This window comes from Brienomyrus brachyistius, chromosome 9 (genome assembly GCF_023856365.1).
Source record: "Brienomyrus brachyistius isolate T26 chromosome 9, BBRACH_0.4, whole genome shotgun sequence".
Lineage (NCBI taxonomy): Eukaryota > Metazoa > Chordata > Actinopteri > Osteoglossiformes > Mormyridae > Brienomyrus > Brienomyrus brachyistius.
The window spans coordinates 8,288,603-8,315,218 of NC_064541.1; the positions used below are offsets into that span (position 1 = coordinate 8,288,603).

A 26,616-nucleotide genomic window follows, 5' to 3' on the forward strand; every position below is an offset into this window, starting at 1 on the left:
TTTTAAGCGTACTTGCAGGAATAATAACGGGGAGGGGAATGTTGATGAGGCCTGTCAGATATAATACTCCGGTCGGGGGGGAGGTCACAGACAGAGCATAATTTTGTGTGCAGCCATATCCAGGTCTGTCATATTTCTTGTACTAACCAGCTCATTCCTTAAATCCCAGCCCTCATTTGCTGCGAACTTGTGAATTACTTCTCTGTACAGAGACACTGGGGGTGCTGGTAGATGATATGGTAATTGACAGAGTTGGGAAAAGCAAACCTTCAGGGCACATTCAGCAATAATTTGTTTCCCCCCAGACATTTAACCTCAGGGTGTTTTAAACGACAGAGCTGTTACCTTGAAGACATATTTATTTGTACATTAACAGCACATGTGTTTCAGTCTAAACTGATGTTTTTTTACTGCTATAATCAGGTTCTGTTGTACCAAAGTAAATTACACTTAATTAGAATTATTTACGACTTAGATCATTCAACGTTATTCAAGTTTCAGGTGAATTCTATAAACTGGGAATATACATTCATATTGTTAGCATTTCTCTTGACTGGGAGTAACACAGATTAGTTTTTAGCTGGTTTTAGCTAAGTTTGATCCCAGTCCATCCATCTTTCACCTGCATCTACCATACAAAGCTGAAGAAAGTTTGACATTCAACTCATTGTTTGCTTACAGATGGAGTTCAGTGTCTTCTTGGGCGTTTACACCATATATCTCTAAAGCGTTTTAATAATGTACAAGGTTTTTTTTTTAGTAGTTCATTCAGTTAAATGCACCGGTAACCACGATATCAATGCATCAATGCACATATCTTCTGGGAAGTACTGTACACAAGTATGCTTGACAATCTCCGACCTCTGTCAGCTAGGTATAATAATGCAATGATTATGTTATATTTTACAAAGCAGTTTTATTTTGGTGTTAACTTATACGAGCTTCCCGAGCATTACTACAGTTACGAGGCTTCATCACATCACGTACCCGAAAATCCCTAGACAGCTGTTAATCGAGAGGCCAGATATTGCGAATCTACCCACACCCCTTAGCCGGCCCACACCACGTGATTTCCGGTAATCCCGTGACGTCAGCTCGCGTTTGAAACAAAAATGGCGTCGGTGTCAGAGCTGTACGATGTGACCTGGGAAGGTAAATGCGATGTTTAGTACCTGCGATGCATAATACATTTATTGTGTGAGTTTTTATCGGCGGTTAAGGTTCCGAAGCAGCCGGCTCTGCTGACACTAGTCGGTGTGGGTCACGAAACGCGGCTGATTATCGAGCTACTGCGGGCGTGCTAAGCTAGCTACCTCCGATGCATCTTTTACACTTCAGTGGGGAGCAGTGGTATATCCGTCACGTCTCAATGTTAACAGGCCACTATTTTCATGTATTAGCTATTATTATCATCAACATATTTAGAATTAGTTTATTTAGCCATTTTCAACAGTATTTATTGCACTGACTGACTTCCGAGATACGCCACTTCTTCCGGATGAACGTGTGGTTAAAATAATTCCCACTATCTATTAGATGTTCGCTTTGTGAGAAAACTGCCCTGATGTAATTTGTTTTGGGTGGACAACAGCAGAAATGCAGACTAATAAACACATTATCTTATCCGCATTTAAAAGTGAAATGTTTGGTATTCAGCCTACTGTAAGCGGCAGCTAAAATGCGAACAGTAATCTTCTGCCTTTTGATACAGTGCATTTGCTGATGTTTTATGTAATAGTGCGAGATGTGACTAATATTGTTACATACTTACCATTGGGATCAGGATACAGATGTTATACGTACCATTGGCTAATCTATGTCTATCAATCTCTTATCGCAATTTTTAAATCATTTCACCTTTATTACACAAAGTGGTATTATCCAAATGGCTTCCATTAGTATTTAGTTTGTTGTGTTTGTGCGTGTGTGAGTATTCATCATATAGATCTGTATTTAAAAACTGCCACTGTGCCGTCTTACATTCTGTAAACATTCTCTGTTTTGACAGAAATGCGAGACAAGCTGAGAAAATGGAGAGATGAGAATTACAGAAACAGTGAACAAATCGTGGATGTCGGGGAGGAGTTGATAAACGAACATGCCTCTAAGCTAGGGGATGACAGTAAGTGTGGAGCATAAGAGAAAGTCTTTGTTTCCTGCTTCGTTTGCAAAAACTTTCAAGTGTTTATATGAGCACTTGGTTATAATCTGTCGTAGATAAGGGGTGTTCTGTGCTTTAGTGCTGTCACTCACTGACGGGATGAGCCTGCTACTTGTGGGTCTCTTTAGTTCTTTCCGTTTGGTGGAATTTGGCAGTGATTGACAGCTCATGGTAATCTCCCTTCACTCAACATGCATTTCAAGCCTTGCTTGGTTTTTTTTCCCTGTCAGTTGATTAACATGGGCAGTAGCAGGCAAATAGGCAGAATCTGTATACTTCGGATGAACTGTTCAGTCTGAAAGTGAATATCTTCTGATTGTTTGTTAGTGTTTACGTTAGAAAAAAGTATAAATTGCTTTTTATTATTCCCTCTACAATATATTTAAAAGGAAGTAAAGTATTTCCTTTAAAGACTGTAGACGAAAAATGGAATTGCATAGAATGGACATTGCCTTATAAAAGCTCCATTGTAACCATGTCAAAAGTAAGAGAGACTCCCCACTGCCAGAGCTGATTCTAGGATGAGGGAACGTCCCTTTTCTCTGCAAAGGATGCACACATTGCATATGCACTTTATGCACTGCAAGTATCTCTACATCAACAGCGAGCATGACTGCAGATTCAGTCAGTAAAATTGCATTTCATTCCAAGGGCACCGAATCTTTCATTCACTTTTCATTTCTTTTCATTTTGGAATCCATGTGATTTTCTGTCCGGCAATGCTCTGTAAACTCAGGGAGTTTTTATTAAACATAAATAACCAAGGGCATTAAGGATCTGTTTAAAGGAGTTATTTAGACCGTAAACAAGTTCCCTCGTCATTAAGTATATGTCCACACTGATTTGGCAAGATTACCATATTAATGTGGGAAAATTTCTAGAAGCTTCCCTGAAGAATGCAAAAGGTATATTTTGCTTTGCTGCATTGTGGTTTGGAGGAGAGCTGCCTTTGAAGCAGAAGGGCAGTTAACTTTGCACTGCCGCCTTTTATTGAAACCAGCTCCTAAATTGGCTGTGAAATGAGATAGCAATTATCAAAGCCGGGCTGGAGTCATAAAACTGGCGAGAAAAACTCTGGCTGTTTTGTTTGCCTGTATTAGTTTTCATGTTTGAGAGGTTTTATTGTTCTTTCTCAATTAACAGCTCTAAGCTTTTCATCAGCTCGGTCTGGCAGCTGTAGTCAAGCACATTTCTGAGACTTAAGATAATCCCAACCATTGGATTAATTAGCCTATCTGATTAATTCTGATTTTCTGCTTCACAGCGGTGTGAAATGAATAAGTTAAAACCAAAACCTTTTTCACAGGGGATTATTTGGATGAAATGTGCTATATGAAATCTATTAGCATTTGAGTTATTGTGAGTATTGTGTTATTGAAGTAAATTTCAGCACCAGCAGTGAGGCTGCGGGAACCAAGCAAATAGTAATCGCTCTATATGTCAAGTGCTTATTGCTTGTGGAGGTGCAGGCCCAACGCTAAGCCAAGCAATTTTCCCAAGTGAGTACTGGGCTGCCATTACTCATGGCGAAGCATCTGTAAATGTCTCTAGTGAACTTTTGTGGAGAATTAAGGTCACCTTGGCAGGCCGTGAGATACCGAGTCCGTGCAGCTCCCGGATTTGAGAATGCTGCTTTTTAATGAAGACTTGTAAATCAAGAGGGTGGCAAGTTTATCAGATTCTCAATATTTCACGTCAGGTGCAGCCCTGTAGAGCACCAAGCTTGTGCAATGTTGCATTCGCTTAACTACGTATGTGGCAAGAGTGTCTGCAGTACCGTCTGTTGGCAGCAAGGTGGCACACTTAGTGTGGTGGCATTCCCACCTCTGTTACTGCCAGGTCGCGGCCCCCTTTCCCGCCTGCCTGGATCATCAAAAATAGTCAAGGATGACACCTTTTCCAATGTCCTGTACGTCTCTTCCAGATGCTTCTTTATGCTGAAGCGAGGTTCGAAGGGGTTTATGAAGCTCGTCATTTTTAATGAGCATGTTTAATGTGTATCTTCTCTCCTCTGTGTTCCTTGCCCAGTTTGGATTATTTATGAGCAGGTGATGATTGCTGCGCTGGACTGCAGTCGGGATGACCTGGCAGTGGTGAGTTGGCCCCGCCCCTTTCTTGTAGACACTGTAGTTTCGTAGTCTCCAAGCGGGCTGCGCCGTGTGGCTTCATCACAGTTGAGTTATATGATAAATTTGGCCAATTTCTGCACTGTATGTGTGTGTGTATATATACTCGTATAAATATCTGAGGGTCTTTGTTCGTGTTTGGCCTCGGGTTTCCAGAGATATTAAGAGATTCATCAAGTCGTGACCGTTTTTGCAGACCGGTTTGCTCTCGTGCGGTTGACGTTATACCACAAAGACGTCATCTGAAGGGTCTTATCGTAGCTGACGGAAATATTTACCAAGTTGTGGAAGCCGTAATCTCTGATGGGCCGGGGCGGACGGACGCATTCCACGTCGTCCCCTGATGGAGGTGGATCTCCTGCTTGGCAAGGCTCTACCATCGGACGGTTCACGTTAGGGTGGGATGTGACACGGCAGCTTATGGTATGGGGGGGGGGGGGGGGTTTCTGGAAGCTTAAATAGCTGTGGGTACCCACAGAAAACCGTGGAAAGTCTTCGTCTCTTGGTGTGGGCCTCAGCGGAGACGCTGTCCCCCAGGCTCTGCTTGGAGAGATTAATAGGTCACCCAAAGGGAGCTTTATTGACAGTCTATGTTAAGTAAGATACAGAGGCTGCCTGTTTGGAGTCAGCGCTGAATATGTCAGGCTGTGCAGGTATTATGGAGAATAACGAGTAACCAAGTGGGGAAAACGCACACGCACCGGTGCAATTGAGGAGGGGGAAATATTTACGGTATGATGTCAGGAAGCACAGTCCCAGGACGGTTACTAGATTAAAAACCGCTGGAAAGTGCTGGAACGCTGAGGTTATTAAAACACTGCCTTGCCTGTTTCAAATATGTGTGCGTTTAGCAAAAATAAATTTCCCCCCCATATAAAATGTGGCATGACTGAGGAGGAGAGGAATTACTTCTGGAGCGTGCCAGCTGTCCTCCTCTACCTCCCCTTGCAGAGCTGTCTACAGGAGCTGAAGAGGCAGTTTCCAGGTAGCCACAGGGTGAAACGTCTGGCTGGTATGAGGATGGAGGCTTTGCAAAGGTACCTTTCTGGTCTCCCTCCTCCACTTCCTGCCGCCTTCCGCCTTCTCCGGTAGCCGCCGGCTTAACCGCACGGGGGGGGGGGGGGTCACACCATGGTAAGCAGATGCTTAGCCTGTTTGTTTTGGATCACACTGTTCCCCGCTGACGGGGGGAACCATCAGGTCAGGTCCTCCTCACTGTCCTTTCCCATCTGCGTTTGGGGATTCCCCCACCTCCCCCAGGGAGAAAGTGGTTTGCGCTCCCTTTTATTTGGGAGTGGGTTTGGGGCTGTCTGGGCCCTCCCCCGTGCGGGGAGAAAACATTTGATGTATACATGAATGTGACCCCCTGCAAGATTTCATGACATTTTTAAATTCAAAGATGAAGTTCTAAGACTGTAATCTCTTGGAAAATGAGTTTTTCTTCAGGAACAAATGGCTGTACTGCACCAGTCGGTGTATCTGTTTCTCCTCTTCTCACTGCATGTGTATCTAGTCGCCTGCAAGTCATCCTTGTCAGATCCTTCTGCCTTCACCATGTGATCGCCGCGTGCATTGATTGCTGAAATGTTGGAGGTTTTAACTTTGATTCATTCTGTGTTTAAGGTATGAAGATGCCACCAAGCTGTATGATTCCATATTACAAGACGACCCAACTAACACGGTAAAAGCTGCCTCCGTCTCCCGTTTTTGGTGAGGTTTCACTGTACTGAAAGGGCCTTTTTACAGTTCTTTACATCTGCAGCTGATCACGAATTAGTGGTTTTTTTTTTTTCTCATTTTCTTTGGATTCAACTTTCTTTTCCCTGAGGTCTTAACCCAAACTGCTGACCAACCACTGTACACACACATCTGTCTCAGTGTTCAGAAGACAGGGAGAGATTTATCGCCTTGTGGACTGTCCTGCGTGTCCACATGCGCTGGAGAAAAAGTAAATGTTTTGCACTGGAACCTGGATTTACTGTACTGTCTGACAGCAGCTGAGGAGCAGTGAAGTACCCCTGTCTTCATCCCTGTCAATTGAGAAGCTGGTCTAGATGGAGATGGTTGATCAGCTGAAGGTCCGTTTGTAGAGCCCGGCTAGGGCCAGTTCTTGCCACATGTTCGCCCTTCTCAGTCTCTCTATTCTGTTGTTTCATTTTTGCAGGCTATCAATTTCGTGTCTCTCATCCAGCGAGGTTTGGTGTAAAAACACAGCGGTATTCGTATTTATTCAGCCTCTCGCCAGTACCCCCGCCTCCCCCCACCCCACCCCAAGAAATACTCCATACCTGCTGTTAATCGCTTCCATAAGGACATGCGGCTATGCAGGAAAATAAACGTCTAAAGGTGTTTTCAGAAGAAGCCGCGGCCTTGTTTGTTTTGGCGCCCCGAGGGCGTCCGGCGGCTTCTTGGGTTGCGCGGACTCAAGGATCTGCTGGGGCGCAGTCGACCAGTGTCTCTTTCCCGCGCAGCCCCACGGGAATTCCACACGGCACCGAAGGCTCCGTTTCGGGCAAATGATCGGCAGAGTTGACTGACTGGGTCTGACGACCGCGGTACCTTCTCTGCCCTCCTTGTGGCCTTGTTCCCCCGGAGTGAAACACGGTCACCAGTCATCCTCTGGGTTATTTATCGCTAACGGTCACGTGACAGGAGGTGGCGCCACCTCTATTTTTTTGAACGTACATCTTTTTTGACAAGTCAAAGGTGGTTTGAAGCTGCCGGTGTTTGGCTGCAGAAGATGAGGTCTGCTCTGTTTGTTTTCCATGTGTCTCAGCTGAGAAATGCTACCATTTCCTGTGAGCCGAGCTAAATTGCAAGCACATTGCGTAGTGTAAATGGAGGGGGGGGGGTGCGCACAAATGGATGTCTTCAGCAGTGCGGTCAAATTATTTTGGAAGCCTGGTAATCGCGCCTCCCTGGAATCTCTTAAGGCTCACAAAGGCTGGTTTGAGGCATGGAAACGATACCTGCCCTCGGGAGCCTCGTTCTCTGCATTCAGCCGCCTTCCAAGCTAAATACGGACATAATTCGCCATTATGCAAAAATGTCCTTATGAAAACTAAGGGGCAGAAATAATTTTTAAGGTCTGAGAAGCACAAGGTCGCAGAACAATGCCAGGTGGGCCCCTTCCATGTCATTAACGTTACGGGATGAAGTGTAATGACTTTCTGCAGGATTTCCTTCCGGCGAGAAAGTTTATGGATTTAAAAATGGTAGATTGCATAAGACTTGACGGAGAAGCCAGAGTAGCCTTGCCCTTTGTTAACGGAAACAAAGCCCTTCCCTCTTATGGGAATATGGGGGTTCCCTCCACTAACCCTTGCAGGAAAGACGTTTTTACTTACTCTTGTCGGGTGGAGGTACTCTTGCATGCTAAATGGGAAGGGTTGGGACTGGAGAGGGGGGGATTCGCCATCATCCCTGGGGTAGTCCATCGCAGTGAGAGCAGCGGGCGGGACGGGAACCCCCCCCTCCCACCACCTTCACTGCTGACATCACCAGGCCACCTGTCTTAAAGGGGGGCATTAAGTAGCAGTCATCCATCCTCAACAAGGCATTTATAGGTCCTGGAAAGAAATGTCCCTTAGGGTAATCGGGGGAGGTGGCTGATGGAAAGTTGGCGAGCCAGCGGCCGCTCGCGAGGCACAGCCTATGGTGCTCGCCGGAGACTCGAAACTGAGCTGTTCTAATTACAGGCTGCGGGAATGTGTGTGGGACCTATTAACCAAAATTGTTGAATCAACAGAAATCGTTCAAGGTTTTTTGCCGTGGCGACGTCCAAAAATATTCGAACCCTTAGGCCTCCGGCGTCGAAGATCCAGTACCTACTGTGATGATGGCGAGGGTTTCTTCTGTTTGTTTTCCTGTCTGTCTACATAAATGCGCACATTGTAACCTGTTGTTTTAATTATGTGTCAAATTCTTAGCATAGTTACTTTGTAGGGCAGGATATCCGTAGAATTAGCGCGTGTCATTAAACAGCCCAGTGGAGATGAGGATTCGCAGGCTCATTTACGGTCGGACATTGCCGTAGCTTCTGGGACCGTGCCAGACAAAGCTATTCCAGGGTCCCTTTAGTGGATGTTTACAAATGATTTTTTTTTACTTTTGAGGCCTTGCTCAGTGTTAAAAAATGTCTCTGCCATGAACTGGAGAGACAGTAACTGTATTCTGACACTTTCTGTTGAGTGTCAGTACCTGTGATCTTTCTGAAAATCACGACGGTGAATGAGGTCGATTTGATAGTCTCATTCACGTGCCTGTTATACGCCTTTCAGTGGCTCTCAGCAGAGGTTTAAAGCACGCGGGTTTATTTGCATGCTCGCCAGCATGCCCTGAAAGAGGCACCTCAAGGTTTACTCTGTGCTTTTTCCATGTTAAACCATCACCTAGCAGTCACCTGTGCCGTCTCTGCCGCCTGGAAAGAGGCTGCATTCAGCCACATGGCATCTCCAGACATCTGCCAGACTCACATGCCGCGCTTGTAGCTTCTCGGTTGGAGCCGCTGGCAGCTGACTGGGCAGTTACAGCACTGAGTGTGTCCGTTAGCCAAAACAGCTAACCGCTAACGGGCACGGTAAGTGAGTAAGCTGTGAACCAGGGGCATTTCTAGCTATTGAAAAAATGAAGTCAAGTTTATCGGGGGTGTGACGCTTTCATTTTTTTTTTTAAGGAAGACTGTTATCGGGGCTATAATACTGGGGGCCATACTTAAAATACTCCGGGCTATAGCCCTGACTGATCGGACCTAAGAACACGCATGCTGTAATGTGAACACCCATCCTAAACTGAAATGCGGGTGACAGCTTCACCATACGCCTTTCCGCGGGAGAGCCGTGTGTCTCTGACCCGGCCGTGCACACACCCGGCGTGGTGAGCGGGCACGTGAGGGCCGTGTCCACGGAAACGGCCAGCGTGAGGCTGGGCTGCGGGGTTTGGGAAGCCGAGGGTAGTGGGGCACGAGAAGCCGGGTCCCCTCTCCCACCCATCCATCCCCCACCCCCCAAATGGTAATTAAAATAGAATCAGGGGGACTTGGGGGACCGGTGCTCCTGCCAGCGTTTGGATCATTAGTTTAAAAAGAAGCGGTTTGGAACAAGTCCGCTTTTAATAAAGTGCCGTGGGATGATCCGAACTGCCTACTTCCATATGTTTGTCCGTGCCTCAAGGGATTCTTTTAGGGATTTTGGGGGGGGGTGGGGCAAGTGCAGGACCTGCAGTGGAAGTGTGTGTGCTGTCCTGTTCTTCGGCACACAAGGGGAAAAATCCACATGTTCACAATTTGGAGCGCGGTGAAAATAGTCTCAGAAGTCAGGAGGATATGGCCCGTGTTGAATGATTGAGGACTGGCGTGTCTTGCTGTGGGGGATGTACCGGCGGGGTTCGCCTTTGTACAAACAGTCCTTTCGGAAAATGTTCCTCCATCAGCATCTGCTTGTACCTGTAGTCACATTAATGATGTACTGGTGTTATTAAAACAGGGGATCCTGTGAAATAATCCTGTTTCTAATCCAGAAGGGATTAGGCTTCTTCATCCCCGTGGAAGGGAGCCAGACGAGGAAGCAGCGTCTCCGCAGATGGCTGCCCTTCATTGTCCAAGAGTCGTAAAAAGCCTGATGTTTGCTGGATCTTTCAGTGGAACCTCTTCAAAGTGTCCCGAGCTTAAATCTGCCCCCCCCCCCCCACGCTGACCCCCGCCAACTCAATACTGGCTACCATTATGGGGTGGAGGATTGCCTGATTCCTGTGTCAGGTTTACACATAAATAATATTGAAATATTATCCAATATTATTTATGATGCTTGGAATGTGCTCAGTTTGCCCAGATCCCCCATATTCCAGGTATTCATTGTTTCAAAGCCGTTGACTGTGAGACATTTCTGAGACAGAGTTTGAAACCGGGCGGCTGCTTTAATTACACGTTAAGAACTGACCTCGGCTCAGGTGTTCACAGTCACTCCCCTCGTGAATGTTCCCGGGAACTGACATGTCGCATCTCCCTCCCGCAGTTTAGGTGATCTGTGATAAATCTCCCACCGCATTTGGATGCTGTCATGGCTTTAGGGGTGGAGGTCCCACAGAGAATGCGTTCGGCCCACGTCCTCTTTCACGTGCTCTGCGATGTGCCCCGAGGGAGGTGTGCAGGGCAGCCTGGGCGTGTTGGGGTCAGCGGCGAGGCGGTGGGGGCTGTTGGGATTTTTACTCTGGGAGGCTTGAGAAGCCGGTCACGACAGCCCGGGTAACACCGCCTCCCACTTCTGCCAGGCAAACGGCCTCATTCCTTCACTTGCTGAAGGATGCAGCACGGTTTCGTTTCACTTTCCTGCCTTCTGTCTTCCTCCTCGAGGGAACCCGGGTTCTGTCCGGCGTGTTGATGGAGCGCTGGGGTTGTACCTTGTTCACTAAACGACAGGTTATACGGGTTTAGAAGGGAATTGCCCGTGCTGATGTGGTGTCGAGCCTTGTGGTGTGTGTGCGTGCGTGTGTGTGTGTGTGTGTGTGTGCGCGTTAGCTGGGGATGCTGCCATTTGCCCTCACATCGAAGCTCTCGCTAGCACTGTCTAGTCTGAATTCGGAGGGGGAGGGTGGTTGGATGGATGGATGGATGGATGGATGGATGGATGGATGGTAGGGTTGATGACACCCCCCTGGTGTAGAGACCACTGAGATCATTTGCGCAGCCTGTCTGTCACTGCCCACCCCCCCCTCCTTAACAAACACTTGAAATGCTGAAACCTTAATCCTCTATTAATGTCAATCCACAGGCTGCGAGGAAGCGTAAGATCGCCATGCTGAAAGCGCAGGGGAAGAGCCCCGAGGCCATCCGGGACCTCAACGAGTATCTGGAGCAGTCAGTGTCTTGCGGCCCTTTTCTTCTCTCCCGGTGCTTTTTAATTAAAAGAGGTTTTGCATGTCATTGAGCTGATCCAACTCTGCCCCCAGCGTGAGCCGGACCTGCCTGTCTGTCTCTTTGCCTTCCTCGCAGGTTTGTTGGCGACCAGGAGGCCTGGCATGAGCTCTCAGAACTCTACATCAACGAGCATGAGTGAGTTTATTTCTGATTTTATACCTCCATTAGCCTGCGGGGGCCCCCGATTGGGCCCGACACGCTGTGTAACGGGCCCTGTGACTCGCGCGGTAGCAGCGGGTTTGCGGGCCGACTCCCAGTGCTCCGGGTTTCGGCAGAGCTGCCTCAATCTCCTGATGAACTTTCATAAGTAAATGGAGCCGCCCTTCTCCCCTTAGCTCTTGTGTCGCTGCGGTCGGGTTTCCACCACTATGGCCAAACGTGGAAAAGCCACTGTCACACATCTCTGACAGGCTTATGCATTTGCTGGAGTGACCCTCCCTGTTCGGTAGATGCCCGCACTGGTCGGTTAGGCGTGGTTGTAAATCGCCTCCACCGCAACTCCTCCCCACCCAGGTTGTCGTGGAGCCGGACTGAGGCTTAGTGGTTTGGGGTGGGGGTGGGGGGGGTGCTAGACCCCCACGGGGATCGTGATGGCCATTGTCTGCGTCTGTCACACGGGATCAGGGTATAATGGGCTTTCGTTCAAAGCCCCGTGCGCAGGCAGGACAGGAAAGTGCGAGAATGTGCTCTCCGCTTCTCACGCTGACATCTCAGTTGCCAGGGTGAATTGTCTGTTGAACAAGAGCGTGGTAAGAAAATAATTTTGTTTGTGTCACTTTTAATCCCCCCTAACGGTTTGGGGCTTGGAGTCGGTGCCCGGCCTTGGGAGACGGGCCTCACTGTTGCCTCGGCAGGGAGGGGGGGGGCACCAGGAATGCCCGCGCCAGTAAGAGGTTTATTATTGGATATTTAATGTTTTTGTCACAGATTTTATTGCTGCTCTGGTCAGAGGAAATCCCAGGGCGAGGGGATTATCCCGGAGCTTAGCTCAAGTTTTCTAATATTGTGCCATTCATCCCCAGCCTGTATCTATAGATGTACTCCCCACCCCCCTCCCCTCCCCCCCGGACGGTGAGGCATTATCGCCTGTGGTTTCCACGGAGAGAAGCTGTCCCAGCTTGATTCCCGGGAGAAGGTGGTGGTACTCCCCACGCCAGAAAAAAGACGGGGATATAAGAGAGCCCAGGCTGCTGGAAAAACTAAAAACTGTCGTGATCTTTGTGCCTGGAGGTTGGATGTATTTTAGTGAGCGGAGGCTGAATCCGAGGCCCCGTGTGAGTCGGTGTCACCCTCCTCAGCCCTGCCGGCCAGGGTGGCGGCATGGCAGTGCGGGGGGGGGGGCTGTTTGCTCAGGCGGGCGTAGCCCTGGTGCCGTGCACTCAGATAAGGCACATCTGAAAGCCTTTAACGAGGGGAAGTGGTAATAGCGAGCAGCCCTCAGCCTCCCGAGCGGCCTGGCCACCCTTTGAAGAGGGCTGCACAGGCTCCGGGCGCACAGATAGCCCACTCGTCTCCAGTGATGCCGTGACGCAGGCAGCGGGCGGGAGGCGGGCCGACGCGGTTCGGGGTGACGTGTAGCCCCCCGTCCCCCACTTTCCCAGGCCCATGGTGATACGTCACCCCCAGGAGGTGGTACTTGGGCTCATTTTCTGTTTGATTTATGACATAAATATTGCAGATCAGCTTTCAGGCCTTAGCGTTGAACTTGGCGCTTAGCCTTTAGTCCTTAGCATTCAGCCTTTAGTCCTTAGCTTTCAGCCTTTAGTCCTTAGCATTCAGCCTTTAGCCCTTAGCATTCAGCCTTTAGCGCGAAGCCTTTAGCATTTAGTGTTTAGCCCTTAGCCTTTAGTGTTTAGCCCTTAGCCTTAACTCCTTGTGTGGAGTCTCTGGTGTGTGGGCGACTGTGCCTTGTGTATCCCGAGGGAGCATACTTCACAGACGGCAGCCGTAAAGCTGCGGTCGCATGAGGCATCTGTAAGCAGCAGGGGGCCACAAGCTGAAAACCCCTTTTAATATCCGTCCTCTGAAAACACAGCTCATGCGGTTCATTGCGCACGCTCCCGTGTATGTTTGCATTAGTTTTTTTTTTTTTTTTTTTTTTTTAACGACTGTAAAGCACAGTTGCCCCTGATTTACTCGTCGCCCGTTTTGGTTTTATAGCTCCATGCTGCGCATTTGCACGTCAAACGTCTTGTTGAGACGTCGGCCGGCTGGGCGGTCATCTCCGTGACGAGGGGCCTTCCTGCCCAGCGCATCAGGCACTGAATCGGGGCAGATTTACATGAGGTCAGTGGCTCTGCTTAGAGTGACATCATCTCAGAGCCCTGGAGGACGGTTTCAGCAGGAGTCTTATGGAGGAAGTGTCGAAGCCCCCACCCCTGAGGAAAAATAAAATAAGAAGCAGCAGCGTGGGGTCTAGGAAACATTTCGATTTCACGGGGCTTCCCCCGTCGTCACCAACAGAAAGGGGAAAATATGGTTGCTAGCGTGGACTGCTGTCAGAATGGCTGTGTGATGGTCTGGGTCTGTTTGTCCAGCACAGCAAAGCGTAAAGAACATCCAGGCTCATCGTGCCCTGTTCTCTCTGTGCCCCCCACCACCCCCCCTCCCCAGCTACGGCAAGGCTGCGTTTTGCTTGGAAGAGCTGATGATGACGAATCCCCACAATCACTTGTACTGTGAGCAGTACGCTGAGGTAGGTGTTGCCCGGCCCGGTGGCGCCAAGCACGTCGTCCTGCCGCCTCTCGCCATTTTTGCGTCCGTCCGTAACCGATTTTTCGCTTTTGTTCCCTCCCGTGCCCCCCGCAGGTGAAGTACACTCAGGGCGGACTCGACAACTTGGAGCTGTCCAGGAAGTACTTCGCTCAGGCTCTGAAGCTCAACAGCAGAAATATGAGAGCTCTGTTTGGGTTCTACATGGTGAGGCGAGAAACACACCGAGGGTCCATCCAGTGATGCAGAGTTTGTCTGTAGTGACTGTTTGCAGAAAGGATTAGTCACCGATGACTCAGACAGCTCACTCTTGGTAAAAGCCTTTCTTCCTTATATGCTGGCTTTATGATGCCCTTTCATGTTTATGGCTAAGCTAAATAAATCAGTGTCTGAACAAACTACCCTTGGGAAGGGCTCTCGTTCCTCAGGCATGGATCTGCTTATGTCAGTATTCCTTTCGGCTGTATATTTATTTAAACCGTCCACTGACGACGCCGCGTGGGTTACGCTGGGCCCGACGTCAGAGCACGCGCGGAGGGTAACGAACAAAGATGGGACGCAGAAGCGCGCTGTGGTTTCCCGACATCGGAGGGTGAGGTGCCCCCCCCGGGGTCCCTGTACGCGCTCGGGCGCAGTCCTCTGTGTTAGGTCAGTGTCAGCAGGTTGGAGGCCGCTGGGTCGCTTGGCCAGTTTCTCAGTCATTGACGGCCGGCTTTTGCATTCGTTTCAGGTGAAGCGCTTCCTATTTGCAGCAAGGGAACCCTACTGTACTACAAAAATAATTATAATGCTGGAGGCTTTACGATTTAGAAAAACAGACCTGCACAGAAAATTTCAGCAAGCTAGAACCTCAGCGCTAATATAAAATTGAAAATAAATATATAAAAATTTTCATTTAATGTGTGTATTTAGTATGTATATTGTTTAGATGTCAGGTGTCCGGGACGGTACGGAGGGCAAATCCGACACGAATAATGTCTAACGTAGAGGTTTGTGGGACAGCTTATTTCTGAGCGTTGAGATCTGTCTATGCATTATAATTATATGTTATTAGGTATAAGTACAAACGTGTGGAGCGTGTTATTTCGGTGTTCATGCAGCTTCCGCGAGTGGTAGCCGGTGAAAGCGACTGGGATGCGCGCGGCCCAGCTGGGCCGGTGGTGGGGCTCTTTGACGGCACTGTGTTTAAGTCTTCAGCGGGGCCCCGGGACGCCTTTCATGTCCCGTGAGCGTGGCCCCTCGGGGCCAGGCTTGTGGCCGGCTGAGCAGCTCTTTCGTGGCTGGAGAGCATGATTCACATCTCGCTCTGCTCGCCGCATGGCCTGTACGCCATCGTCAGGCCTGTCAGCGCGGCCATGGACGACGGAATGACTGGGGAAGCCAGCTCTGATTAAATTTCGTTAATTTATTATTTTTTTCCCAGCCTGGAACGGTCGGGGGGGTGGGCGCATTCCCTCCGTAATGCTCGCCTCCATAAATGTGTCACCCGGCATTTTCCGTGGCAGTTCTTGGAGGACCATTCAATGCTTGTGGTCTTTTACTGCTGCAGTTTGGACAGTCTTAATGCCCCCCTCCCCCTCCCACTTCCCTCTCCAGTCTGCAAGCCACATTGCTGCCAGTCCGAAAGTGAGTGCTAAGGTGAAGAAGGACAACGTGAGGTTCGCCGCCTGGGCCGCCAGTCAGATCAACAGAGCCTATCAGGTGAGAGAGTGCGCCCATCCCCCCGCCCCTATCCTTGGCTGGGCGTGGCATTTTGTGGTTTACACTGAATAACGTGGACTCTGCAGATATTTTCTGTCTGTGCTCGTCACAGAGTCAGCGCTTCCTCTGTGGTGTGTCGAGCATAAACTAGTGTTTAATGTGTCTCTGACTGCCAGCAAGGCCCCAGTTGCTCATCTGGGCTCATCAGAATCGACTCGGAGACCGGCTTGTGCTGCTGTGCTTGTTGCCAGATCATGGAGCTCTCCATCGAGTTACTGGTCATCACCCACTTTCTTTTGTAGTGTTTAATTATAGATGTTGTCTGTAATTATCTGATCAGCTGTAGGTGAACGTGCATTTCTGAGAGCTTTCAGGTTACCGTTTTGCTTTTTAAAATGCCCTCATTGAGTGAGGTAAAAAAGAAAGTAAGCCGATATGATTTTTACCTGCTGTCGCATTATCAACCATCTCATCCCATCACTACAATGTCTAAAAATATACAAATGTAGCCCCCCGACAACAGATGACAATTTCACTATGCCGTTGTTTATTCAACTACAGGCAGACCGAAAAGGAGAGGTCATGTAGGAATCAGTACGTAAATTCTTACTGCTTCCATAGATATTAAGAAGTTAATTAGCAGCCAGGCACTACTAATCAAATGTATTTGATTAGTCTATCATTAGAAAGTGTGACCACCTCTATAAAAGCAGGGGTTTTGGCAGCTCATCGGTCTGGAGTGTTCAGGTTTATTTTAACACCATGCCAAGCAGAAAAGACACCAGAAATGATCTCAGAAACGCAATTACTTTCTGGGAAGAGTTATAAGACCATTCTTATTGTTAGAAATCTATCATTCTGGAGTGAAAGGGATTATTTACAAATGGCAGAGAAATTGCAAAGAACCCAAGAGCTACAGCCAGGGATCTACAGGCCTCAGTTAGCATGTTAAATGTTAAGTTCATGACTACTGTGAGGAAAAACACTGAACAAGTATGACTTCTGTGGATCGGTAGTCAGGATAAAGCCTCTTCTCCAAAAAGAACATAGGGTACAGCTTAGGGTTGCAAAGTGGTATCTGAATAAACGGAGTTTTCTGGAAGTGTCCTTTGGTGGATGAGATTGAATTTGAGATGTTTGGTCCAGTTGCACAGCACAACGTTTGGCGAAAACCAAGTAAACAAGAACTTCATAGCAGTTGTCAAGCAGGGGGGTGAAGGGGTTATGAATCCTGAAGGTCAAGGACACCTTGCAGTCATCTCCTCAACCATGAACTCCTCTTTATACCGGAGTGTTCTAGAGGCAAATGTGAGGCCATCTGTCCAGCAGCTAAAACCGGGCCAGAATTAGGTCATACAACCGTACAGCGATCCCAGGCACCCAGCAGATCTACAAGTGAATGGAAAAGAGAGGAATCAGGGTTCTGGAACGGCCAAGTCAAGGTCTGTAGTTCAACCCCATTAAGATGCTGTGGTGGGACCTTTAGAGAACATAACAACCTCAGCATCAAGCTACTCAGCCGTAGCTGTACTTGTTCTTTCACACACGGTTTATGCACGTTGGCTTATTTCTTCGTTAAATTATGGCAAAATCCCTCATGTGTTCCTCATCAACTGAGATTAGAATTACCTAATTTTAGGACCTGGTAAGGACCATATAATATTTTAGTTATGTCCCGGAACATAAAACTATGGAACTGAAAAAGGCTAAACTTTATTTTTCACACACCGTGCATTCATATCCCCGTATACTTGATATTGAGTGTTTTATCTGACCTTTGAGCCTCACTTGAAGCTGGTCACACCATGTGGCATTTTTTTCCCCTGCTTTTCAGTTTTTCCTTATGTTTGGTTGGAATTCTGGTCAACTGAGCTATCGGTTTTTGTCAGGACAGACCCCAGTCCCGTCATATAAAATGATTATGGAGGAGCAAGTATCTGCATGAACCAGCCCAACAGTGTCGGGATGCGAAGGCATTCCTATCTTTTGGGGTTTGTCTGTCAGTCTGTTGGGAGCCATACCAAAGTCATGCTAAACTTCTGCGAAAGCCACGCTACTCTCCCGTTTTTCGTCTGACCCACTTGGGTGGTCCCAAAGTATTAAAAATCTGGACTTAATGAAACTTTGAATAACAAAAACAAAAAAACATCAAATCCTTTAAGTTTGAGTTCATTGCACAGGTTTTTAGAGGACAAATCTTCCTCTCCCTCTATGAAGGAGATACTCCTGACCCACACTGGTAAAGCCTCAGTGATGTGTATCTGCATGTTCCCAAGGCCTGGGGTGGAATTTAAGCTGTCGCACTCGCGCTCTGCATCAAAGCTGCTCCTGGGGCGCTGGGAAAAGGGGGTGGGCTTGCAAGAAAAGGCCCAGTGTTTGGTCACAGACACCGGCAGCTTTATCGGGCAGCGGAGGGAAATAATCAGTTACCTTAGGCCCTGGCTGCTCTGCCTTATGCGCTGGGAACTTCCGCACCTCTCTCTGAAAAGGTAGCGGAAGAAAGAATTAATGGCCACAGGATTAAACAAAAAAAAATGGGGCCGCTCTCTGCTCTGGTTTGGAGAAGGAGCCGTGGAGGTAGTTCAGGTCAAGGAGCACATGATCTCTGCTGTGGGGGGGGGTGGGGATGCAGTGGGTGGGAGTCTGGCCACCAGCATTGACGTTACGTCACCATCTAACATTTGTGCAGCTGGGCTCATGTTGGTGGAGGATAGACGTAGCGAATCTCAGTAATATTTTGGTGTCAATCGGAGAAGGAGAATTGCATTGATATGTCGCTGGAAGATCGTAGGGCTGTTGGTCTTTTATGTTCGAGGATGACCTTTAAAGTTTTTCCCACCCATGAATTGCCAACTGTGCTTGACCATTCCGGGTCATCGTGTTCCAGGGCGAGTGCTGGGACGCACCGGAATGAGTCACACTTCACCTGTTCTCCACGAAAGATCTGACTGCAGTGATTTTTAAACGATTTTGCGGAGAAGCTGCCATCGAATCAAAGTTCATCTTTATTGCCGGCTGCAGGGATGTTAGTGACCCCGGCCCTTGGTGAATCAGCTTGCCTGTTATGGAGCTCTCTGGCGCGTCCGGTCTTGCAGTGATGCTGCATTGTGATTCACGGGGAGGCTGTCGCTATGCCACGCTGAGAGGGAATCGGAGCCATTTTGTGCAGCACTTCTGCATGACTCAACCCACCCTTTTAGGGTCCGTGTGCTATGGGGTGCCAGAAGAACCGGGTCAGAATGATCCGACTTGAGGATGGGCTCTACAGCCTCCGTGCATCATCGCGTTCCGGCCGTATCCATGCCATTCTCTTCTTCGTTAGCGATCGTGTTTAATTGGTGCCTATTTTCATAATACAAGCTATTATGTTCCGTATTGACCGTTATTCCGATGAGTAGACTGAGGTTGAATACATTAGCTGCCACGCTGTCCTCTTCCTGTAAAATATGCAGGGTTATACGTGGCAAATGTTTTGTTTCCATGAAATGGCAATTAAGCGTCTAATGGATCACCGCAGAAAAGCTGTAGACGTGTCTTGCTAAATGATGCCTCCGTGGTAACGCGTGATGCTGCAGTGGGTGACGAGCTGACATGTCGTCCCTCTCCTGTGGCAGCTGGCAGGTCGGGGAACGAAGGGGACTAAGTGCTCCGTCAAGGCCGTGGAGGAGATGCTGGAGTCCCTGCAGATCACCATCTCTTGAGTCTCCGCCCCCTTCCAGTCACTCAACCATGACAGCAGCTCCGCCCCTTTCCTCATCCTGGCATCGCACCCCAAGTTCCCCCTCCCCCGTCAGATGAGTCATGGTCTAGACAAAGGAGGGTTTGTACCTGTGTGTTGTATGCTATACAGACTGTGTCCGTAACCTTTTAAGGTAGACGGAGGACCTTAAAGACCCCATTGCACTGCTGGGACCTCACATCAAATCATGGCGCTCCTCTTCAGAACAGCCATCAAACTGGACTCCACTATTCATCACAATAAACTGTTTAACTGTTTGCAAAACCTGCTTGTTCAGCTTAACTGAGTGGCTCTCTCAGTCTAAGGAAGAGAATTAAAAACCACTTTTTGGGAGTTTTTGCCCCCCACCCCCCACTTAAATGTATGTCGTTTGCATCATTGTTTCAGCGCAAGACGGGGAAAAAAAAGAGCCCAGTTGCTCAGTGTACATCTTGCAAGCTGGAGTGTTTGCAGCACACATGCGACACGGGACGTCGCATGGGAAGCAATGTGCAGCCAGCATGTTAGCGTCCCGCTGTGGGCTCCTCCCTCACTTAAAGAACACTATCGCAGCTCCTTTGACAAGCTTCGCAAAGAGTCTGTAATTTGAGTTCAGGGAGAAATTTGTAGCACATTGCCAGTAATTAAAGCAAAAAAAAAAAAAACATAAATCTGGTAACAGTTAAGTAAAGTTAACCCCTGTGAAAGGTCTTCCTATTGCTTTTGCTTGTAAGAGTTGAATTGGTTAGTCTTAGACTAATTAACTGTCCTTATTCACCCATGAAAACTCAGCTGTTACATCCAACACCTTTGTTTATTACGCCTCTGTAATTGTCTCATAATGTCAGTTACAGATCAGCGGAAAACTTGAGTTCAAGACCTTTTTGTCGGGAATGTAAAGGGCTGGACACTTAAAAAATAAAAGACAAAGTGACTTTTTTTTTTTTTTTTGGCCGTTTTAATGTTCTGGCAAGCATATGATTGTCCCTGCCAGGCCAGGGTACTAACTGTAAGTGTTGGTTATTGGTGGGGGACAGAGCTGTTTGTAAAAGTTCATTAAGCAGCTGTAAATGCCTTTAAAAATACATTGATCGCTTAATGCATAACGTGAGGCTGCCGGAGTCTCACCTTGTACAATAGTGCCATCTGCTGTCCACAGGAAGGACTGACCTCAGCATAGCAACAGACTATTAGCCACGTCCTCGGCGCATCTTTCACTGTGAGCAAGTCACAACTCATGGCCCAGGAGCGCAACCCGTGCAGCCCGACTTCACGTGCCTGTAGTCATTCTCACTGGGTCCTTCCTTAGCTCGCCTGTATCTACAGTTCTGAGGCCATTTGGTTGGGAACAGCAGCCAGAAATGTGTGTGTTATAAACATGTATAGCTGCAGGCTGGATTTGGATACTGCTTAGCAGAATTGCATCATTTCTGCTGACTGCTCTCATACTGCGACAGGCTCTGTATGAAGTCATCGCCATTCCACATGGCTTTTATGAAGTCTGTCAAACTCCAGAAATATTTGTGTGCTGTTTGCTTTCTCCATCCATCCATCCATCCAACCATCCATCCATCCATCCATCCTCTTGAAAACTGCTTTTATAAAATATGTGAACTCTCATGTCTTGGACCTACCAAGTAGATACCTAACTTTTCTTCAACTTGTGTTTGCACAAATTTTGAAATAATGATAAAGTAGACCAAAGGAGAGTACCATTTCTAGAACTTTCTTCTCTTAGAGATAAAGCAAAACGCAGTTCCATTAGCAGACGAATGATTAGCTATTTGACTAATTAATTTTTTTTGTTTTTTTTTAACATCATTCAAGTAAAAAAATCATAATATGACCCTTCTGATATATAACATATGAACACAAGCTGTTCAAAGTTTGAGCAGTAGATAGGTTTTTGTGCAGAAGACAAATGTGCAGCAATCTACTATTTGTATCTGTTAGACGTGCTAGCAGCTGTCACGTAGCCAAAGAAGGCTAATGGGTGACTTAGATCCATAGACATCGGGATAAACTACTTGTTTAATAACAAGTCATGGCGTCTGCATCCACACATGCCAGCGAAAGTGAGAGCTTATGTGAGTGACGGGGAAAAATTGCTTTAAGCTGTCGGCTGTAGTTGGAGTCAAAAAGAGTGTAGTGGATTAGCTATTAGTGTTGCCTGTAATCTGTGATCCCGCAGGAGATTATCTCATGCCATGTGACACGGTCTTATGTCCGTCGACTCAATTCAAAACCAGGTTCCCCCGGTGACTGAGGAAATTAAACAAGCGCTGCAAAATACAGCAACAATAACTTGGCGTTTACCTCTGTGGTTGAAGGAAAGGAAGGCAAAGAAATGGTGTAATTAATCACGTAAAATGCTGTCCATCCAAGAACCGTTAAAGTTAGCACAACGGAGTTATTCAGGAGCATTTTACAGAGTGTTTGTGGCGTTCACACCGGGGTGCATGGTATAATCATCATCTTCATCATCAACTTGGAGGATGAGGAAAAAATCCTGAAGGAGCCTTAGTAGCCTAGATTCTCAGGAGAAGGACTTCTGCAGCTCAAGTAGACGAGAAGAGAAGGTCACTCAAGGTAGAATAAATGACCCCCACCCCCACTAGAGACGGTGAGGTGGATGAGGCCCTATGTTGATGACTGCTAACCCTCCTTAGCTGTAGGGGGGCGTGCTGTTAAAAGAATGGTCCACCTTGCAGATTGGACGCTCTGTATTCTCGAGAAACTGAGAGATCCTCTGACTTGGAATGGAGTTATATGACAGGTGAAGAAAAGGGCGGTGGTGATTCTGGAACTTTCTGGCCTTGGTGCTGCTGGGACCAGAACAGGCAAATAGTTCCTCGTAGCACCACATGAGTGAATCTTCCCCAAGTGCATCCATGGGGTCGTAACCAAGACAGGCACCTATCAAGCATCATAAATTCATAATTCCGCGGTGTGACTCAGGTCTTCAAATCAAATATGAGAAATTCTCATATTCCCACGAATCATAGAAGAAGCGAATCCCTACTGTGCTCACGCCGGGTGAAATGAAGCCGCTGAAGATTAATCGAATCAGTCGGTAAAATGTGGTCTCTCACAGCATTTCGGTTTTCTGAAGCTTTTACGAGAGCGCCTTGCATTCTTATCATGGCTGAGCGTGAGATCACTGAGTCAATACAGACAGTTCAATGCTTCCTTTTGGGGCTCATTTGTACATATATAGGAACTAAGACTTCACTTTGTTTGCTGAAGCATTCCTGAGTCACTGCTATAATAACTAAACGACATCATTTTTTACTAGAGTCTCCTGTAGATGACCAGCCTGACAGGATATACTGGGCTCCTTTCTTGGAGTGAATTACATGTAGTCAGAGACTCTGTTTTTTTTTACTTTAGAAAAATAAGTGCAATTAATACAGCAGGACTGGGATCAGATACCACCCCCAAAAAAACTATTCTGATGTTTAATAAGCATATTCCTATTTTTCCTTTTCTCACTTTTTTTTGTAAACTTTAGCTGAACTCTTAAACAATAACTCATTGTCTTGTTTTTCTCCTCCCTCCTTTCTTTCAAATGAAATGCGACGTTTCCCAGAACAATCCAATGGGGTTACCCTAATGAGGAGCCTCTGTACAGACAGAAGGCCACTAAAAACATGATTGTTTGATGATTTAAATGTCTTGCCTGCCCAGATAGTTAGACCTGAAGTCTTACTGGTGTTAAAAAGAAGCTAAACTGCGGAGTTGAAAAGAAAGTACCATGTGTGTGTGTGTGTGTGTGTGTGTGTCAGTATGGGAGTGGATGGCATTAATGTGCTCACACACACCTCGTTTAAGACCATCTGGCAGCAATAACGGCATCATGGAGCAGCCGTTTCCCATGATCCTCTGCTACCCTTGGGCCGAAGGGGGAGCTTAGGGGAATTATGGGATGAGGGACCCATGGGGCCCATGCGTCCTTGGCAGCGGGTTCCGCAGTTGGGAGGTGGCACGTGTCAGATTATGGGGGCAGCAGGCTCAGACAATGGCGCACATCGCTTACTTCTGCAGACAGTTGTTCTTTCCAGGCTGGTTAGCAGAGACCGCAACCCCCCCCCCATCCCACCCCCCCCACGGATCGCCTTAGCAGCCAGGAGCCGTGCGGCTTGCTCCACGCGTGTCTTGAGACCTAATTAGAGAGCTGAAGTCGGGACTAGCTACTTATAAAGCTTCCTGGGTGAACATTCTTGGCAACCAATGGAGGATATTATATGCGCAGAGCTGGTTATGAGGCAGAGAGCCCGCGCTGTGGCATATACCTGTCATCTTGCTGCAGCCTGCTACCTCCAGCTTGTGTTTCTCCTTTCCTGTCGGCCGCCTGTGATTCTGTGTTTTGTGTTTCAGACACCGTGTTTGTCTCCGTAGTTTACGTAGTAGCATTCATAGATACGTGTTTTTTCTTTTTTCATCCTCGACAATGTTCCCTTTCAGGGAGCAGACAAAGGAGCCTCAAACCCACAGTTGACGCCGAACCAGAATTTCCTTCGTTATTAATTAATTTTTCGGTTCCTTCCTAGACGCGTATTTCCTCCCGCTTTGACAACCGTCTCTTCTCCGCTCCCGTACTTGGATCCCACATGTGCTGTGCTTTCCCCTCCATATTAATACGACTTCAGAACACTGTCTGACTCTGCCGTGATGATGCCAGTCACACAAAGCCCCTTTTCAGTCAGACCATTACCCGAGTGCTCGAGGGGATTCGCGAAAACGCTGCCAGAGGCTTGGAGCTGAAACTCAACCCCAGGTGTTTTTGTTTTTTTTTTTAACAATTTTATTCTTATATATAATTATTTTAGTCTTATCTTAAACCAACAGATGAATGGCTGATGGTATTCACATGTGCCGTGTGAGGGTTTCTACTTCATGTGGAGTCGTTTACAATAGCTAATTATAAAACGATCATTTGGAAATGTGGAATGATTTAAGGAACCCAAAAAGATATAATTTAAATATTGTAGGCAACCCTTCTGATTTAAATTATGCACCCACCTCACTTCTGACGCAAGCTGGTCACATCTGCAGGCAGTGGTGGATAGTTCAGGTCCAGAAACGAATCCAGGCCAAGATTTTGTTTCAACCAACCAGTTGAATATAAAGAGTCACAGTCACAGAGCACTCAGCTGGTTGGTTGAAACAAAATATTGTCTCCTCTGCTTCCAGGAGGTTGAGTATGGTTTCTTAGATGGCGAAGTAGACGGATCATGTCACTATAGCCTGAGGCTCTTACCCAAAGCACAGTCACATGATGACAAAGCATAATCTGAAGTGAAGCTTCTGGTAGATCTACTTTTAGCATGGCACCCCAATGCCCACGGTGTCCCCCTCACAAAACCCACCCTGCAGAACATCAACAACCAGAAGAGATTTAGTGCCTGCAAGACATTTGGACAGCACTTGTGAGCCGTTGTATCCATTATAGACACATGGTAGTTTTTTGAGATAGATCAGAATTCTGTACACAATTCTTTTGGGAATTTAGTTCCTTACTGAAACAGTTGTAAGTTGCAACACTGCGGTCTGTGATCTGCTTCTAATATATTGAATACATAAAATAGGAATTTGATTTATTGGCTGTTCTGAGTGCCACAATTCTGGATTTTATTTTTTCAGATTTTTCGAGTCCAAAAAATAATGTTTTACATTGAGGAAACGATAAGCATGGTCTCTGTGCATTATAAATAATGGGAGATTCACAGGGCTGTCAAATTACAGCTCATTAACCACAGGAAGCTGCACACTGCGTCTGTTTGCAGTGCGTCATTATGCTGTGTGAGCTTTCAGTCAAGCGGCGCACAACTGTCTCTGACAGGCACCAGGGGACCGGCCGCTAAAGCCGGACAGACACTGAAGGCTGAGATGGGACCGGCCCAAGCCTTGCTGCCTGCAGGAAGAACAGAAGAGCGAACGTCCATCAAATAAATCGCCTGCGTGCTGTTCTCACTGGTCCATTCGACACAGTCAGCAACCTCGGGTGTCTGGGCTTCATTATGGGATGGCATGGAAATGCTTTGTGCTGATCCCTGTGTCATCTGTGCTCCTTAGGCAAGAAATCAGCAGGAGGCGTGGCAGTGACGGCTGCGGATTTAGTAACCTAAAGGTTTCTGGTGTAAATTGCTTGTACCCCGGGAAAGGGACCCACTCCAACTGGTTATGGATAAATGCATCTGCTAAGCAGCTAAACATAATGCGTGCGTGTTGGTCCCTTTGACTCTCACAAGCTTGCCCAGACTAGCTGGACAGCGGAAGGTAACACATATTTCTCGAAAAATGCTCAGTGTTTAAAAATTCTTTGCATCGCGCCGGCCGCTTTAGAGTAATGAGTTTTCGTGAAGGGAGCCAGGTTTCCTTGCCGCTCCGCTGCGTGAAAGAGATTAATCACAAGGCTGAGCCACGGCCCTTCGCAATAAATATTTGGCGATGGGCAGACATGACCATCTGCTCACGGGGGGGGGGGGGGGGGGGGAGACCGCGTGGAGCTGAGGGCCCAAGCGGCTGCTTAAGGGTTTCCGCTCTACAGAAAAGACTGATATGTTTATTGACAGGGTGGGGGGGCATTTTTACTGATGTCATTAATATCCCCCTCAGGGTAGGTATAGACGAGGTAAGGTCATAGGCCTGTAACTCCAGGGATACTCAAAGTCATTTAGGGCAGTGTTTCTCATTACAGGTCTCGGGACACCCAGGCAGTCCACATTTTTGTTACCTCCCAGCTCCCAGCCAATCAAAAACATTGAATACCAAGTACAGGTGCGATGGGAGCTGGGAGGATGCAGAAACGTGGACTGTCATGTTTCCCATGATCACTGACGTAAACTAAGATGTCTAATACTGAGAAATTAGGACATATAGGTGTCAAAATAAACACATTCCACATAAAACTCAACAGGTCTCTAACTAGCAATAAGTATCACCCTTAATTACAGCCCATAATACTACTTCCAGTGTTATTATGTAACCACAACGATAACCGGTCGTGCATAAACATGGTAGATTTAGTATTTGTACTGAAGAGTTGTAATGTGCACTAGAAATCCAGAACAGGAGGTCATGAGAAGAGCATGATACTGAGTAATATGGCCAGCCAGCATGGGGGGGGGGGAATGACCCCCGCCGATCCGAAAGACAAAGTCACCATCGACCTTTGGACCTTTGGTAGCGCTGTCAAACCACAGCATCACTTAAATATTTGATTTCGTCTCAGGTATTTCCGGGCTCTGCTCTTTTATGCATAATAAAAATAAATTCTTTTGAA

At 47.4% G+C, this 26,616-nt stretch overlaps 1 protein-coding gene across 2 annotated transcripts; it reads left to right on the forward strand.

Annotated features, from left to right (window-relative positions):
- Positions 1–1,046: 1,046 nt before the first annotated feature.
- Positions 1,047–20,270, forward strand: emc2 (ER membrane protein complex subunit 2). Of its 2 annotated transcripts, XM_049024755.1 has the most exons (11): positions 1,047–1,152; positions 2,009–2,122; positions 4,190–4,254; positions 5,239–5,324; positions 5,911–5,968; positions 11,055–11,140; positions 11,276–11,335; positions 13,814–13,895; positions 14,009–14,119; positions 15,509–15,613; positions 19,228–20,270. In XM_049024755.1, exons 1-11 carry the CDS (start codon positions 1,113–1,115, stop codon positions 19,312–19,314), a joined length of 894 nt encoding a protein of 297 aa, XP_048880712.1. In that variant the 5' UTR covers positions 1,047–1,112; the 3' UTR covers positions 19,315–20,270. The 2 variants fall into 2 exon arrangements, 1 of the variants encoding a protein (XP_048880712.1); XR_007399575.1 differs by lacking the exon at positions 19,228–20,270 and having other exon boundaries at positions 1,098–1,152; positions 14,009–14,225.
- The last annotated feature ends 6,346 nt before the right edge of the window (positions 20,271–26,616 follow it).